A 19439-nucleotide genomic window follows, 5' to 3' on the forward strand; every position below is an offset into this window, starting at 1 on the left:
AAACAACACTCAAACCACAGCAAGTCATTTACAGATCTCAAACAAGCTAGGAGATACCATCTAATTGAAATAAAATTTCTTTTTAATATAAAAATAATGTATTCAACATGCACTAATCAAATACTGGGTTTCCTAAAGGTGATGCTTCTGAGGGCGTTCCAAACAAACAATGTAAAAAAATAAGTACATCATACATACATACATATATAATGTAAGAGGTTACAGTGGTGCGCGATCTAGTGTCTGCAAAAACTTATCGTGTTTAATTTTCCTGTTTTTTTTTGGAAATACATACATACATATATATATATATATATATATATATATATATATATATATATATATATATATATATATATACATATATATATATATATATATATATATATATATATATATATATATATATATATATATATATACACATACATATATATATATATATATATATATATATATATATATATATATACACATACATATATATATATATATATATATATATATATATGAACAAAGTGCGTATGAACGCGCACTTTCATAGAACATACAAACCTCCAACAGCCAGGATCGGACCCGGGACCCCTGTGCAACAGGCGGGAGCGCTACCGCTAAGCTATGATCGCCCATAATAAGGAAATGACTATTCGAATACAACGTACTCGAATACCCTTCGCCTCACGTTGGTGAGCAACAGGGTCTACACATACTTTATTGATGATAAAATCTGTAAATAATTCACCTTCTTGTTCACATCAGTTTATGATACGCTTGTTGTTTGTCTTGAACAATCGCACGTTTACCAAATGGCGTCCTAGCTACATCTCTTCGTTGTTTATCAACTGACTGTTATATTTCTCTCTTGTGTTTCCCATCATGATGTGATTATTACACGAAAGTGCACCTGGTAACTTTTACATCTATCTACAAGTGGCATTATAAAACAAGAGTTTGGAGAACGCAGTTTCTGGAATGAACTCTCAAGTCATGTACACTAAAAGGCTGTGAGTGACTTTTAAAGCCGCTGTGTATGCAAAAGACTTACCAACCACTATATTTACTGTGAAATTAACAATAGTAAGCTGTGAGTGGCTGGCAGAGGTAGCCCTGAAAATATACCAAATAATATCAACAATGTCATGTATACAGCTGAAGATCTTTACGATCATCCAGCGAGACACCAGCACGTGTAAATTAGCTGGCACATTTTCTATTATGGGATTAAGGTAAACTTTAATATCAAGACACCACCGCCAACTCTGTTTCCTTTGTATCATAAGTCTCTTCTATTTCCCTTGTCTCTAACAGCGAACAACTATATCGTATACTGTGGGGATTTCATTTGGTTCGTATACTGAGAGCATTTAATGGCTCGTATACTGTGGGCATTTCATTCGTTTCTAATACTGAGGGCATTTAATGTTTCGTATACTGTGGACACTTCATTCGTTTCGAATACCGAAGGCATTTAATGTTTCGTATACTGTGGACGTTTAATATTTCGAACACTGTAGGCATTCCATTTGTTTCCAATACTGAGGGCATTTAATGTCTCGTATATTGTGGGCATTTACTCCGCTGAATATACAATGGTCATTTACATGAAATACTCCAATATATGACAGACTACTGTCGGGAGGATTCACGAAAGGTAATGGGTTGCATTTTTTCCTCTATCCAAAAAACTCACGAGATGACTCACCGAGGAATCTCCCAAAAAGGTCGGCATCTGATTCGTTCACGTTCAACCCGACCTTCGCAAACATCACAGACCACATAAGAAAAAAAAAAAAAAAACTGCCGCAAAGTTTACGAACTTGACTCTCTCCTGTGTGAGAAAGGTTGACGAATCGTTTATTAAGACTGACCGCTTTAATGTGAGTGGTAAAAGAGGAAGATTTACAGCAGGTAACGACTTACTGAAGAAGGGAAGACTGAACGACTTACTGAAGAAGGGAAGACTGAACGACTTACTGTAGACGGGAAGACTGAACGACTTACTGTAGAAGGGAAGACTGAACGACTTACTGAAGAAGGATAAAGATAAACCTTTATCATATGAGTCTTATCACCGGACGAGACTTTACATCCTAACCACATGAGCTCGACGGTGCCACTCATCACGATGGTACGAACAGAGAGTATTATAGCACAACCTTCATCCTGACCCTGAAAGGTCAGGTCAAAGGTCGTGGTAATATACCAAAGTTCGTACCGTCATGCTCAATCGGTTAATATCTTCACTTAAATTACACTTGCATTATCTTAACCACCATAAACATCGTACAACCACCATAACCAAACATCCATCTTCAACACCACGAACGCAAGAGAGCCATCATTACCAACACTACACACCCACATCAACCACATCCTCCACCACCCAACAGCCACCATCACATGAACGACACATTTCAACATAGTCAATCACTTCTCCCTCGCTGTGGTAATGAACGTCAGTTTTCCGGAGAATGACCAACTTAACCAAAACCACTGGTAGAAGCCGCCACATAAAAAGCTTGGGTTACAGCGTCCCTGCACGGTCTCCAACTTTAAAAACCCTCTCAAGAAACAGTAGCGTAGGTGCATAGACACGTCAGTCATGTTACGAGGCGCTGTCATTAATAATACATATAGTCTACCTACATCGCAGGTAGGTTTCCTTGACACCGTCTACCATTATTCTCCAGCGGATGACACGCCAAGCCCCCCCCGCACCTCTCCCAGGCCGACAATCCCAACCATATCTATCTTGCCTCACTAACACCCTCATACTTCGACGAACGGAAGGTGTAACAAAAATATTAATGGACAAATACGTGGAAGACAGAGTGTAGCAAGTCACCAGAGACAGACAGTGTGGAAGGGGAATCATAACTCGTGTACTGGAGTGACGGTGGGTGTTTGTGCGTGCGTGCCTTACCTTCCATAGGTTGGGTGGCGGCGCTCTGTCCCCTGTTGAACCCTGCGGCCGGCAAGCCTGCCTTCTCCAGCCTCTCCACAGCCGTCTCCAGCCGGGCCACCAACGCTGCCAGCTCTCCTGCCATGATGCTCACCAACTCTGTAACCACAAAAGATAAAACAATGGTCACTATATACACTGGCAACACTGTAATAAATACACATGAAGGAAGTATTACCACAAGTGTCATCACAAGGTCTTACAAGAGAGATGCATTACATTCTACCATCCATCGACATGTTTCCGAAATATACCCTCCCTCTCGACTGTTCCTACGTGCAGTAATATCAATTGGCAAAGGATAGTGTCACGTCCAGCCAGTAACACACAACGAACACCATACTGGATTTTCAGCGAGTGCTAAATAACCTATCCGACCCAACCTAACACGCTCACTAGTTGTACACATCCTTACTCTCACACACTACATCTTGTTTTCCCTTTAATCCAATATGCATTACAAGCTTCGCTGACTGTCTCCATATAAACGCATACAAAGGTATATAAATGATTGTTTCAAACATACCAGCCATCAAAGTATGCGAGACCGAAATTTGCTTGGAATATAACCTAAGTGTGAGAACTAATAAGAAAGTTTCTAATGTGAAACCCCAGGTGCAGCGTCATGAACTTGGTTACCATACAAGGATGTGTTGCCCACCTCCTTCTCCTCACCTCTATTGCATTTGAGGGTCATACTCAACCTCCCCACTTACAGCGGCACTTGTACCTTCCCGCCACTCCATCCATACCTTCTCTACTCAGTAGCTAATTCTCTCCCATTTTCCCTTTCACTCCTCTCATGCCTCACTCTGCCACTTCTATCATTCCATACACCGCTGGAATCCGCCACTTCTCTCCCTTCTACGCACTCCTGAACTCAGCCACTTCTATCAATCTATATACCCTTGAACCCAGCCACCTCTATCACTGTACATAAGCACCGTCACTCATGCACTTGCATCTTACCACATGCCACTCTCTTCCGTCAACCAGCCATCCCATGGCCCCTCATCAATGCACCACAACATACGCCCGTCCTCTTCATCCTGACGTCATTTGCCACTCAGCTGCTGACACATCATCGACACCTGTCAGCGGCTACTTCAAAACAAATGTATGTAAATACATGTGTACACAAAATGTGCGTGCACATCAACATGCACTCAGTGGTGCTAACTGCTTCAGTACAAATGAAACCCATCAGTAACATGGCTTAAGTCATCGTAACCATGGGGTTAAGTCTTCATACTCATGAGACTCACAGATGTGTGTGTGTGTGTGTGTGTGTGTGTGTGTGTGTGTGTGTGTGTGTGTGTGTGTGTGTGCGTGTCAAGACTAAGCTTGACAAGGGCTACTGTCAGTGACAATCCGTTCTCGAGTGTGCCATTACTGGCACATGTCGGGTGTGTGTGCACGGAGTGCCATTATTGACACAAAACGGCCCTTATAGTGGGCTCTTAAGTATGTGTGTGTGTGTGTGTGTGTTTTGTGTAAGTAAGATGTGATGAATTATTTCATCCCATATGCATTCAATCCATGAAAGATCTTACAGCCATGAATCATCAAACATATACCAGCCCCACCCAGACTCATGCGATACGTTGTATGCTTCTCAGTGTTTCCTTATACCCGGAATCAATCCAATGTTCCAGCTCTGTACTATCTGTAATACCTGAACTGGGCATTTATCAGCCAAATGGCTACCTACATCCAATAAACCGTTGACTATTTACCTATTTAGTTGTCTAAATAAACAGTGATGTACCATCGAAGTGTGGCGGGGATCTGACCGGTATTTCAACACGTATGACGCGTCGCATGTGATGAAACGCTTCATTTCAAAAACAAATAGTGATCTTTTCCTTAACTACCTCCAATAAAATCATCACGACGCCTAGCATTGTCCTAACTGGAATTTGCTGTGTATTTGCATGGTATTATGAAACCCTCCATCCTCAATAAAATTTTAATAAGTAATATTACAAAAAATTATGCAATACTTAACTGCTAAAAATAAAATCCGAGGAGAAAAGGTATCCATCTACAATACGTTTAGAGAAAGAAAATGTTAATCCGTTTTCTACGTTACTCCAAGTTATTTACTTAAGTTAACGGTAAGAAGGGTCTTAGTCTACCCGTTTTCAATGTTACTCAAGTTCATCTATTTTAGTTACTGATAAAAAAAAACTTCGCCACTCCGTTTTCTATGGCGTCGTGAATTTTTTTTCGTCGTCACCTTCAGAGTCAACATCCTGAGACATCATGTATTACCGAAGACACAATCAACTGAAAATTAACCTGGAATAAAAATCATGTATTTTCTAAGACAAATTTCGAGAACGAGAAGACCATGGCGTCACTTCAACACGTAACCGTAGCGCAACTTCACCTAGCATGCCCTTCATCCCACTCTACTGCTTAGTGAACCCAACAGGAGCTTCGCGGGCAGCAGCTGAGAGCTGCAGTTGTTCACAGCTGCTACATGATGAATCATCACATTACGTCACCACTTTGATTGTAGCTCTCTCTTCCCCGTAACTATACTCCCAAGAGAACATAGAAAAATAAAAAATTTGCAGTCTTCAGCTCCTAGAACCCTTTTCCTTGCAATCAACAGACGAGGTATTTTCGAGGCTTCATCTCCAGCCAACCTTAAGACACTTACCCCCCTACCGTCACCATTATCTGGCATCTCGACCCCATTCGGCAAACGTGTTAAACTTAACCAGAATAAAGACATGTATCCTGTTTCCGCTGCAGGAGCTCGTCAGAAAAAAAAAAAAGGGTATTGATAAATAAATGGTTTTTATTACACTAGAATTGAAAGATAAATTCGCAAAATAATGTCCTCAGACTGATCAGGTTCTGGTACAAGTCCATGCAACGAAAGATGCACTATAATATAACGAGGAAAAAACCGTAAATTACTCTATAAAGCACATGATACTGATATCTATTTACCCACATTCTACAGTTCAATACGAGACATTACGCAACAGGTAACAGGATCATGGGTCGCCGTCGCCATGAGAAACTAACACGTAAATGTTACATGTATGCACGTACCTGTGTACGTACTTATATCATCTATAGTGTTTCAACCTCTTCAGCACGACGGTATGACCCTTTAGGATGACAACACAACCTCCGACATGACCCTTATGAAGTATCCAATGATAGTACTCATGTAGTTAAACCCAGACGCAATCTTATGACCAATTAAGGTAAACACGACTACAATATATATCAACCAATTATTTCATTTACAAAACACTTGGAGCAATTTCGGTGTTTATTCCTAGCCTTCTCCACTTCTGGAACAAAGATAAACCATTAACTATATACCCTCCTTACGTTTCAGCTTCTTTACAAAAATCTTATCGAAAGACAGGATTGTTAAGAAATTAAGGCTTTAACTATACTGGTACCAGTAATTGGATCATCCCCTTAACGAGGTAATGAAGCAACGACCCGACGATAATGTCAGGTAACCCAATTACCTCCCGAGTGTAATAACCTGCAGGAGAGTTGCCAAATAACAGGCACTCCAGCAGGGGCTGGTGAGGTAAGGAACCTTTCCACCATGTACAACGATAGAGTACATATGGTCATCATATACCTCACGTCCACTGACCTCAAGGGACAAAGGACTTGGTGGGAGACCAATATACACCAGCAGTACACCGTGGGCTGGAGCCGCAACACTTTCACCAACACCTACAACCTTTAAGCGTTCAAGACGCTGACGTTTATATTCACATATCACGTAACACACTCATCCCTGTTTCGTTATGAGGTAACCCATGAGAGGCATCCAGCCCTCTGCCGAGTAATCCTTATCATCTTCATACTAACAAGCACTTGACCTCAGTTGCCACACTACTTAATGGGCTTCATATCATTATTCAAAGCACATACTAGGAGTGCTAGACAATGTTCACCACACGGCCTCTTAAATCACAACTCTAGTATGATGGCGCGACTCTTGGCCTGATCCTTAAAGGTCACGTCAAAGCACTCGCCACCAAACCCGAGGGTCGTGCTCAAGGGTCGTGTTGTAAGGGTTAAGGTGTACTTAGGTCCTCATAGCCAACAGGTGTGGCACACACTACCATGCTGGGACCGATGACCCTCACGTCCTCTGCCAGAACTGTTGGTACACATTCTCCAGCCTCCACCAACACCTGTTACGTACTGACCCGTAAACATCCAACATAAAACATTAGCTTGAGCCCATAACATGAATAAAATAACCGTCGTGTCCTTGGTTGTAAATACCCAACAGCTGACATTAACCGTCAAGCTGGGACCAATAACAGTTTGTCACCATCTATAAACACCTAACTTGAGGCACTAACATGAGACATTAACACACATAACCGGTTGTCAGGTGCTCGCCCCATAACCACACGTCAGTCGGTATCAACCTCAACCTGGGACCAATAACCTTAAGTCACGATCCATAAAAACTGAACTTGGGACGTTAATTATCAAATTGGGACCAACAATATATCATATGATCATCTATAAACGTTCCCTCGTGTTGCTATCCATCAACAGGCTAGGACACCGTGAGTATCGGGTGCTCAGTTGACTAACACACGACTGTATGAGTAACCAACTGGGACCAACTCCCAGCGTAAATAAACTCGCTCCTCGACGATGAAAGTTTTCATATGAACGGTTAAACTTACCTCATCAAAGAGGTTTCCCTTAAACACTCATTAAACCCTTGAATAAGGGGATGTGAGCCTTGCGTATGATAGCCTAGCCTTTAACCTTGTTTTTGCGGGTCGGGTCAAAGGCCTTATCATCATACTCAAGGGCCGTACCGTCGTGCTCAAGGGCCGTGCCGTTATGCTCGAGGGTCATACCGTCGTTCTCAAGGGTCGTACCCGTCGAGCTTATGGGTGGCACCGTCGTGCCCTAGGGGTTAAGAAAGCACTGGAGAAGGGCATGACTGGTAAATGCAAGCCAGTTTTTACTGGAACAGCTGCGGACTAGTGCTCCCTGACCCACCCACTGACTGGCTGACAATAAGCCATCGGGACGGCCTCTCTCCTTCAACACATGCCTCTGCAATAACTCCACGTTCTCTTCCACACTATTTTCCTATTCTCTCGCAATAACTCTCAACCCCCTTGCATCTTCTTCAGTCTGCCCCCCCCCTCCACATACTTTACATTCGCCCTGAATCAGAAATTCATCCGGGACACTGTACACTCGGGCAGTCGTTCTCTACGGAACAAAAACCAGCTACACGAGTATAAGCCATGGTTGTTAAGCAGGATGGGCGTGGCAGGGTCCTGGTCGGCGCAGCACCTGGGTGCCTGTAACAGCCTTGATGGGTCATGTCCGGAGCCTCATGTCAACACAAACCTTCACCTATAAAGCACCTCTACCCCCTCCTTCCCCAGACTAACAGAATCTCATCCCATCTAAAATATAAATCTTCCAGAACATCAATAAAATTACGTATCCCGCCTCACTTAAAGACTTGCCTCAACCTGCAAATATATAGGCGAAAAGGACCCAATTTACACGCAACCGAACTGGTGTGATAGCTCCACACACACATCAGGCAGGTGAAGTACCACATCCGCCTCACAAAAGCCCACACTGTGGAGAGAATGTCTGCCCAGCAGGCGGAGAATGTTGATATTACACCACAGCGTTGGTGAGGTCGAGTGACACTTCCATTCCAGGCGTACGTGATGGCTGCGGGGCGTTCGGCTCGCTACACCCATTGTTTCCATCCCTCCCTCCCTCCCTCCCGTTTCCCTTCCTCTCCCACTAACTTTCATTCATCAGTTCAGTAATAGTGTATTCTTAATAGTATTTCCCTGAACGAAAGAAAATTATCATGGCGTTGAGCAGGACCAGTTTTCGGTAGCTGATCTCACACTTCTTGCTACAGTCTACCGAAACATTGCTATCCCAGACGTAATTCCTTATTCTTGATGTCATGGGAAAGTTTACATGTACAGTTACATGCAATTAGGATATAATAATGGCCATGTTTTGCAAAATCATTCTCACTGAAAAAGCCTATTCTTACTAAATGACCTGGATCTCGGTTGATTATGCATATTACGACAGATAAACCTGAACCTTATAGTGGTTCTGGAAAGCAGAAAGACCTTATTCGAATGTGCCAGGCGGGAGGTGACACCTCACTCAAGCTTTCTTTCATTATTTCATGTGTAAACTTGTGGCACACTGTAATGCTGGGTTTTAACATTTTCCTGGTCGAGGAGCCCTGCAAGCAACATGTAACATTTCTGGAATCCCGTTCTTTTCCATCCATTCTTTTCCCCTTTTTTCTTCAGCATATTTTCAATGCTTCATAGGTAGATTTGGGGCAACCATTACCCAAGCTTAAAAGACCTACATTTATAGATAATGAACACTTGGGTTCCGGCGAACCGTAGTTGTATAACACTGCTGGAGTGTATCACTTACACTCTTAAAAGCTATTCCCAAACAGAAATCAACGCACCAAACCTCTAACCCGGATGCATCACAATGTTCTCATCTATACATCTTGATCATATTTTCTGAGAACTATATAAAAAGACTTCCTGATAAAGCACTTGTTTATAATCTATGCAAAGTTTAGCATTACTTCAACTAATTCCAGATCTGGATACAACCATAACTTCCTGTGTACTTCTATTTAGGCCTTGTAATACAGTGTGTACATCTTGTTCAGTACAATATGACACCAAAAGTAAATGGCGATACATCCGAGTAATCAAGTGTCTTACAAGTCGTCTGACTGTCTTGTTATAATATTTATCAGAACTAACAGGGGGAAAAAAGAGTATTTCGAACGCTTTCTCATATCTTCCCTGGAGCCTTAATTCTCCTGCTACGCCTTGGTTCCATACCTTGTCTGAACTTACCATCTCATTACAGAATGATTCAGTTAGCAAGGCTGCTGGAAACTCCAGAATCAAATTAGTTCACTGCCCAAGTATGACTGAATGTGGGAGCTACGTACACCTATTTGACCGGTGACTTCAACAGCCTATTGAACGAAGGAACAAGACTACAACTTGGTTTCCAATCATGCTACTGGAGAAAAAGACGTCTCAAACCATCTTAAGGTGTACGCAAAGTAAGGTAGCCAGTATCTGGGCACACTAAGCTGTTTTTAGTTATCCTCACCAAACTTGTATGGACCGAGATGCGAGCTGTGACAAGAGTGGCTCAGCCATGTTGGTCACGTGACGCGCCATCAACGGTCCCTAACTTTGCTCAGCCATGTTGGTGACGCACCATCAACGGTCCCTAACTTTGCTCAGCCATGTTGGTGACGCGCCATCAACGGTCCCTAACTTAACATATCATACTTAAGCCCAAAAGATAAAATTGCAAGCTGATAACACTGAATGGCTTGCAGTAAAGAGGATTACTGTTAAATTACATGACACGATCAAACTGGATTTCAAAATTCATGAAATTATTCCCTCGTGGTAGACAAGGTTTAGAGGCTTTGCAAAACACATTTCAATAAGAACTGTGAAACACGTTTTCAATCTCTAAATCAATACTGTTAATGAGACTGGAAACTGCATAATTACCTATTTCTACAGCATAAGGAGACAGTTCTACACTACTGGGACCCCATCTCTATAACTTTCTTCTCTTACGTCGAAGATTTTTGTCATTTTTGACAGCGCGAAGAGTTCACCCCATGAAAATTTGAATTTAGAATAATGTGGTGTGAGATACGTGTTGTCAAGTGCTATCTGTAAAATGTCTATCACCATAATTCCAAACGGAGGTGGGATATCATAAGCCTATGATCGGTGCCTTCTTTAATATATATATATATATATATATATATATATATATATATATATATATATATATATATATATATATATATATATATATATTTCTTTCATACTATTCGCCATTTCCCGCGTTAGCGAGGTAGCGTTAAGAACAGAGGACTGGACCTTTGAGGGAATATCCTCACCTGGCCCCCTTCCCTGTTCCTTCTTTTGAAAAAAAAAAAAAAAAAAAAAAAAAAAAAAAAACCAGAGAGGAGGATTTCCAGCCCCTCGCTCCGTTCCCTTTCAGTCGCCGTCTACGACACGCAGGGGGTACGTGGGAAGTATTCATATATATATATATATATATATATATATATATATATATATATATATATATATATATATATATATATTAAAAAAGGGGGTGACTGTATTGTTGACTGGTTGGTAAGGTTATTTAATGTATGTATGACTCATGGTGAGGTGCCTGAGGATTGGCGGAATGCGTGCATAGTGCCATTGTACAAAGGCAAAGGGGATAAGAGTGAGTGCTCAAATTACAGAGGTATAAGTTTGTTGAGTATTCCTGGTAAATTATATGGGAGGGTATTGATTGAGAGGGGTGAAGGCATGTACAGAGCATCAGATTGGGGAAGAGCAGTGCGGTTTCAGAAGTGGTAGAGGATGTGTGGATCAGGTGTTTGCTTTGAAGAATGTATGTGAGAAATACTTAGAAAAGCAAATGGATTTGTATGTAGCATTTATGGATCTGGAGAAGGCATATGATAGAGTTGATAGAGATGCTCTGTGGAAGGTATTAAGAATATATGGTGTGGGAGGCAAGTTGTTAGAAGCAGTGAAAAGTTTTTATCGAGGATGTAAGGCATGTGTACGTGTAGGAAGAGAGGAAAGTGATTAGTTCTCAGTGAATGTAGGTTTGCGGCAGGGGTGTGTGATGTCTCCATGGTTGTTTAATTTGTTTATGGATGGGGTTGTTAGGGAGGTAAATGCAAGAGTCCTGGAAAGAGGGGCAAGTATGAAGTCTGTTGGGGATGAGAGAGCTTGGGAAGTGAGTCAGTTGTTGTTCGCTGATGATACAGCGCTGGTGGCTGATTCATGTGAGAAACTGCAGAAGCTGGTGACTGAGTTTGGTAAAGTGTGTGGAAGAAGAAAGTTAAGAGTAAATGTGAATAAGAGCAAGGTTATTAGGTACAGTAGGGTTGAGGGTCAAGTCAATTGGGAGGTGAGTTTGAATGGAGAAAAACTGGAGGAAGTGAAGTGTTTTAGATATCTGGGAGTGGATCTGTCAGCGGATGGAACCATGGAAGCGGAAGTGGATCATAGGGTGGGGGAGGGGGCGAAAATTTTGGGAGCCTTGAAAAATGTGTGGAAGTCGAGAACATTATCTCGGAAAGCAAAAATGGGTATGTTTGAAGGAATAGTGGTTCCAACAATGTTGTATGGTTGCGAGGCGTGGGCTATGGATAGAGTTGTGCGCAGGAGGATGGATGTGCTGGAAATGAGATGTTTGAGGACAATGTGTGGTGTGAGGTGGTTTGATCGAGTAAGTAACGTATGGGTAAGAGAGATGTGTGGAAATAAAAAGAGCGTGGTTGAGAGAGCAGAAGAGGGTGTTTTGAAATGGTTTGGGCACATGGAGAGAATGAGTGAGGAAAGAGTGACCAAGAGGATACATGTGTCGGAGGTGGAGGGAACGAGGAGAAGAGGGAGACCAAATTGGAGGTGGAAAGATGGAGTGAAAAAGATTTTGTGTGATCGGGGCCTGAACATGCAGGAGGGTGAAAGGAGGGCAAGGAATAGAGTGAATTGGAGCGATGTGGTATACAGGGGTTGACGTGCTGTCAGTGGATTGAATCAAGGCATGTGAAGCGTATGGGGTAAACCATGGAAAGCTGTGTAGGTATGTATATTTGCGTGTGTGGACGTGTGTATGTACATGTGTATGGGGGGGGGGGGGGGGGGGGGGGTGGGGCCATTTCTTTCGTCTGTTTCCTTGCGCTACCTCGCAAACGCGGGAGACAGCGACAAAGTAAAAAAAAAAAAAAAAAAAAAAAAAAAAAAAAATATATATATATATATATATATATATATATATATATATATATATATATATATCACAGTGGTGCGCGTAATCTAGTAATTGATGATAACCACGAAGAAAAAGAAACATGGCAGTCAAAATCGTTTCTATCAACACAATTAAAAGTTTAAGTATTCTACAAAAATTTAGTACACATAATTTATAGGAGGTGCTGTTGTTTGTTTTCTCAAGTAAAAGTACACCTAACAGTACATCAGCAACATAACGTAATCCATTTAACGTCGATTCCCATAAATCTCCATACATATTCGCGTAACAGCTCTATGTTTGTCCTGAACAACATACGGCCATGATTTAAGCCTATTTCGTGCAAAATCAATAATCTCTTCCTATGATCATGCAGAATGAACAAAGTATACAGAGCCAATGTTGTGGTGGCATTCAGACGGCCTAAGAAGAAAGCGAAGCCTAGCTAGAGTCTGGCGGAGCAGGAGCAAGCGGCGTGCCAGCTGAACCAGGCCTCAATCAATGAATGACACGACACGCGTGCTTTACCGGAGCTGCCCAAGCCGCCCGCCCTCTGGCACCACTGCTAGCAGCTCGCCACCAGTGCAACCTCATCCAACCTCCTCACCCGGCTCCAGTCGCGAGATTTATGTGCTGACCACCAATCGGGCGTCCCTGAGGGGTAAGCAATTGGCTCGTTGAATCACTTGCTGACTAAACACTGTGGATACCCGAGGGTCAGCAGGTGTTTCAGTTATCCATCTGCTGACTAAACAATGTGCAGCAGTAGGTCAGCAGGTGGTACAGTGGCCCACAAACTGACCAAACACTGTGTGCCCCTGAGGCTCATCAACCGGTTCACAGGCTGAAGGGCTACCCATCACGGACTGTGCGTGCCTAAAGGTCAGCAAGTACCTCAACAGTTAAGTTGGCTCGTGACCACAAAATTCAGTGAGTGAATTATCATCCTTCGGCCACAGTGAAAACAAAGTGCAACACTTGAATCTATCTTATGAAACCCAGAAACACACTCAGGTATTCATGGACACACTTTCTCACATGCACTGCAAGGGGCGAGAGCGTGCACACACACACACACACACACACACAGTTAAAGTTCCTCAGCATGAGTCATCACGGGTTCGTCCAGGGTCTGGCCTGCATGGGTCTGAATCCTGAGCGCGGCCTATACTCAATCCAGGTTTCATCCTCCGTTTAGCAGATCGATAAATGGGTACTTGGCTTAGGCTGCGGTGTGTGTGTATACATAGGCAGGATTAAAGATGTGCATACACAAGGCTGGTAGACGGGGCAACACGAGTGTCAAACTGTCTCCCTGTAATCACACACGCACACACACAAACACATTCCGTGAGTCACTCGTCCCAAGAAAAGACTTGTGTTACTCTGAATTAAAGCCACATGTGAGTGAGGCGCCAAATGACCTGCAATGTGAGCTGTCTGCACGCCACCGTACACTGGCCTTAGACACACACACTCCTCCATCACCCTCAGTGACTAACCTGCCTTGACAAAGATTCGACATCGCTGATAGATAAGAGCCTCGAAAAGAACAGTACATTACCATCACTAAACTGTACGGTAAAGAGCGATACCAAACTGTACGGTGAAGAGCGATACCAAACTGTACGGTGAAGAGCGATACCAAACTGTACGGTGAAGAGCGATACCAAACTGTACGGTGAAGAGTGATACCAAACTGTACGGTAAAGAGCGATACCAAACTGTACGGTGAAGAGCGATACCAAACTGTACGGTGAAGAGTGATACCAAACTGTACGGTAAAGAGCGATACCAAACTGTACGGTGAAGAGCGATACCAAATTGTACGGTAAAGAGCGATACCAAACTGTACGGTGAAGAGCGATACCAAACTGTACGGTGAAGAGTGATACCAAACTGTACGGTAAAGAGCGATACCAAACTGTACGGTGAAGAGCGATACCAAATTGTACGGTAAAGAGCGATACCAAACTGTACGGTGAAGAGCGATACCAAACTGTACGGTGAAGAGCGATACCATACTGTACGATGAAGAGTGATACCAAACTGTACGGTGAAGAGTGATACCAAACTTTTCATAAGAGCCCACCAACTGAACAGGATAGGTTGTTGTATTACATATCTGTATGCACACTGTTTTGTGTTCATCTTAAATGTCTAAAAATCATCAGTTATTATTATTGGTATTCATTATTTCTATTATTATTTCTAATATTATTACCATCATGTACTTATACCTGGTGGTAAGGCAGAAAGACTACTACCCAGTAACTCTTGTATGTCCTGCAAGTTCTATTTCGTTGCTACACACTTAGATAACATACATTTCCAGTGGACTGGATAAAGTAACTTTAATCTTCATCTAAAACCTGATCAATCAGAGCCGCCGAGTCTCCGCTGAGCGTGGGAACCTTGTCTCATATAAGGGCTCATGCTCAGCTACTTCGGACCTACTCTGAACCAGAGGTGCACTAAATACTCACTAATGCTCACCCCCGGAACATGACTACTTCCATCCTATCCACACCAGCAGCAGATATTTCAGTGCATCAGAGTTCCTCATCAGTACAATATCCAGAAATCAATATATAGTTCTATGCACGGAGAATCCCTGTAGAGCAGAGTTGTGTCAAGTATGTTGGGTATAACCAGAGACTTGTGCCGAGTGATCTGTACTATTTCACCATGACCCGTATACAGCTCCAATTGAAGAGATTTCCCTAACCTTCAAGTGACCAGTGGTTTATTCTCTCTCAGTTTTACTCCAAATTATGGCAACATCCACGTAAAACATTTAGTCAGTGCACCATCCCCTTACCGTGAAGAATATGGAAAAGAGGTTCCTCTACCCACCCAACTCCCGTTAGCCAAGCAAGACGTCTTCCCGCTACCATAACCCTCCTAACTCAAAGGAAGGTGGTAACATCTACCTTTACGACCAGCCTGCCCCTGCCACAAGTGCGGCACACAGCTGGTCTTGCTGGGATCATCCCCTTTTATGATGCCACACTAGTCTTACCGCATGAATCCTTCAGACAACAGTCGCCGTCGAAAACGTATTTTTTTCTGTACAAGTTGAGTAAAGTTCGACCCTTAGTACAAGAGTCGGATTCTGAAACTACGATAACCACACGAACATAACAGCAGCACTATCCACACACAGCTACACCTAAACAAACTACGCAAGTCATCCACGAAGATAAACACAGTGATGCTTTTACCCAGCTTTTAGAAAAAGATAAACATGGTGGTAAAAGTCGACTGGCCCGGAGGAAATTTTGTGCCCGACGACTATGAATACCACCCGTCCCTCCCCCACCCGCCCAGGACGGACCATCAGCAAATGTGTGTATCCAAATGAGCAACATTCTTTTTTCCGAGACAACTGTTTCACCAACCTGGGCTGGGTGGCCATCCACCAACCTATATTGGGCGTCCCAACCTACTCACCCTTAATGGGCGACCACAGACCCAGTTGCACTAAGTAATCATCCACCAACCTAGAGAGAGGAAGAACTCGGCAAACGAAAGTGAAAAGCCACCCATCACAGTGGGCCGAGCAATCAATCATCGACGTACACCCTGGTCATCGAGAGAGAGAGTTTTCTCCTCGAGTCTTTCCTCCGCCATGAAGGCAAGTCAATATGAGCCTTCTCAAACCCAAACCATCCTCGGCTAAAAATCCTGGGACGTTGTTTTTATATCTAGGTATTTTTAGATTCGAATACACCTGGATATTTTTAGATTCGCGTATTGTGAATTGTTTTTATGTAATCTTTCATTCCTACGAGCAGAAAATATAACTAGTTTCAATGTCATACTACGACCACTACCAGGAAAACAGTACCCGAGGATATGAGAGGCAAAGACCTACCTTCTTCTGAGACATGACCGTTCTGAAGGCCAGCTGGAGGCGAGGCTGAGGGTGGGGAGCGGGTAGGAGGTGTGGCTAAAGCTCCTTGGTGGGCGTGAGCGGCGGCATGAGCCTCCCTGTTATTCTTCACCTTGTCTCCACCTTGCAACCCATCCGCCTCTCTCGTCCCTTTCTCACTCCCTCCAGTTCCGTCTGTCGCACTCACGCCAGCTGTTTCTTCCTTCACCTCGCTTATACTCTCCCTAATGTGGCCATTCACCGGACCGTTCACAGGGCCGTTCTCGGCACCATTCTCGTGGACATGTCCGTTAGCCTTGTCCGTGGCAGGAGAGTCACTCGAGCTGTCCTTCGCACAGCTACACGCTGTTCCCATTTCAGCGGTGTTAAGGTTCACGCACCATTGTCTACCTCGAACTCTGGCTTACATTCCTGAGCCTCCGACCTTCACTCCAGATTTCTCCATACTCAATGTCTTCGCAACTTTGTCATTTTTGTGGATACTTCCATACAATATGCAACACCTTCAACCCTCAAGTCCTGCTCTTTGTATATATCCCGTCAACTAATTATTTCCTCACTAAACTCACCAAATGGCAACTGATCACATAAGTCATTATCAGATATTTCAATCTCTACCAACTTGTATGTATGGAGGGGGAAAAAATACACATTTACTCCTTCAGGACGAGTGTTAGAGACTAAGATGAACCTTAGTATCAAGACGACTAGAGGTAAGGCTATACGTACAAGAGTAATCTTGCCTTAGATCCACATGCAACATCTGATTAGGTCATCACCAAGTATTACAGAGGGTTTGCCCAGCCCCACCGGGGAGCAGCCAGCAGCTGGCCAGCCTGGGTCGAGGAGGTAACAACCTTCATCTGTCAGGTTGGACTGGAGAGCGAAGATCTACCAGGCAGCCAGGCTAGCCTGGGAGCTTCTAAATTATCACATATACAACGCCCCGTCATGCTGGACACTGAGAGTACCACTCGATATATCTAGTCTGATCACATCAGCCAAACATTATCTTGAAAATCCAATCTACGCCCCCCCCCCCCCTATAAAAACATTCGTTCACAAAGATGAAAAAAATCTAAAAAGTTAAATCAACAGAAACAAAGTTACATGAAGATTAGGGAGAGAATTACAAAGGAACTGGTTACATTTGCAAGACAACTCACGAAAGACCAACTGAAAAAGGTGGCCGCCAACTCGAATATTTACGCCGTCAGTTAACCCCTACAGAAAGATGGTGCCATCTTTGTGCAAGACGTTACACTCCTTGAACACGATGGCACGATTCTTGAGCACGACAGTGCGACCCTTGGCAAACCTCAGTCAACATAATTCGACCCATGAACAAGACGGTGCGACGTCTGAACAGGACGGTATAACCCTTGAACATGACGTTCAAACCCTCAAACACGACGGTACGACCATAGTGCACGACGGTAACGACCTTTGAGCCAGATAATTCGACCCTTCAAGCCCGACGGTAAACTCCTCAGCGAGACGGTAACGACCTTAGATAACGATGACTCGACCCTTGGTTATGATTTTGCCCTGACTTTAAAGGGTTAAGTCAAAGGTCAGGCCAACATATTTATAGTTCGTGACGTCATCTTCAATGGTTCCTGATTAGTCAGTTACACCACACACAAAACATGTGATAACCAACACCAGACATCCAAGGTAGAAATTCACCCACAGCACACACATATCCCCGCCTACACCAACAACAAAACAACAAATCAATAACTCTCCTCCAAGTAGCGACGGCGGAGGAATCAGCCACATATTTACATGCATACACACACACACACACACACACACACACACAATATATATATATATATATATATATATATATATATATATATATATATATATATATATATATATATATACATAAATTTTATTTTTTACTTATTATTTTTGTTTTGTCCCTGTCTCCCGCGTTTGCGAGGTAGCGCAAGGAAACAGACGAAAGAAATGGCCCAACCCACACCCATACACATGCATATACATACACGTCCACACACGCAAATATACATACCCATACATCTCAATGTACACATATATATACACACACAGACAAATACATATATACACATGCACACAATTCTCACTGTCTGCCTTTATTCATTCCCATCGCCACCTCGCCACACATGGAATAAAATCCCCCTCCCCCTCATGTGTGCGAGATAGCGCTAGGAAAAGACAACAAAGACCCTATTCGTTTACACAGTCTCTAGCTAGCATGCAATAATGCCCGAAACCACAGCTCCCTTTCCACATCCAGGCCACACACAACTTTCCATGGTTTACCCCAGACGCTTCACATGCCCTGATTCAATCCATTGACAGCACGTCGACCCCGGTATACCACATCGATCCAATTCACTCTTATTCCCTGCCCGCCTTTCACCCTCCTGCATGTTCAGGCCCCGATCACACAAAATCTTTTTCACTCCATCTTTCCACCTCCAATTTGGTCTCCCACTTCTCCTCGTTCCCACCACCTCCGACACATATATCCTCTTGGTCAATCTTTCCTCACTCATTCTCTCCATGTGCCCAAACCATTTCAAAACACCCTCTTCTGCTCTCTCAACCACGCTCTTTTTATTTCCACACATCTCTCTTACCCTTACATTACTTACTCGATCAAACCACCTCACACCACATACTGTCCTCAAACATCTCATTTCCAGCACATCC

At 43.2% G+C, this 19439-nt stretch overlaps 1 protein-coding gene across 18 annotated transcripts in view; it reads right to left on the reverse strand.

Annotated features, from left to right (window-relative positions):
• capt (adenylyl cyclase-associated protein 1) overlaps positions 1-19439 on the reverse strand; it is a 424491-nt gene that overhangs the window by 238639 nt on the left and 166413 nt on the right. For 15 of the 18 annotated variants that reach the window (XM_071690544.1, XM_071690536.1, XM_071690541.1 and 12 more), the window contains one exon: positions 2924-3061. In XM_071690544.1, the coding sequence (XP_071546645.1) occupies positions 2924-3047 (124 nt within the window). In that variant the 5' untranslated portion in view covers positions 3048-3061. Of the gene's footprint in view, positions 1-2923; positions 3062-16715; positions 17355-19439 lie in introns of all 18 variants that reach the window. The other 3 variants (XM_071690530.1, XM_071690531.1, XM_071690532.1) reach the window with 1 other exon arrangement.

Source organism: Panulirus ornatus, chromosome 48, assembly GCF_036320965.1.
Source record: "Panulirus ornatus isolate Po-2019 chromosome 48, ASM3632096v1, whole genome shotgun sequence".
NCBI classification, from domain to species: domain Eukaryota; kingdom Metazoa; phylum Arthropoda; class Malacostraca; order Decapoda; family Palinuridae; genus Panulirus; species Panulirus ornatus.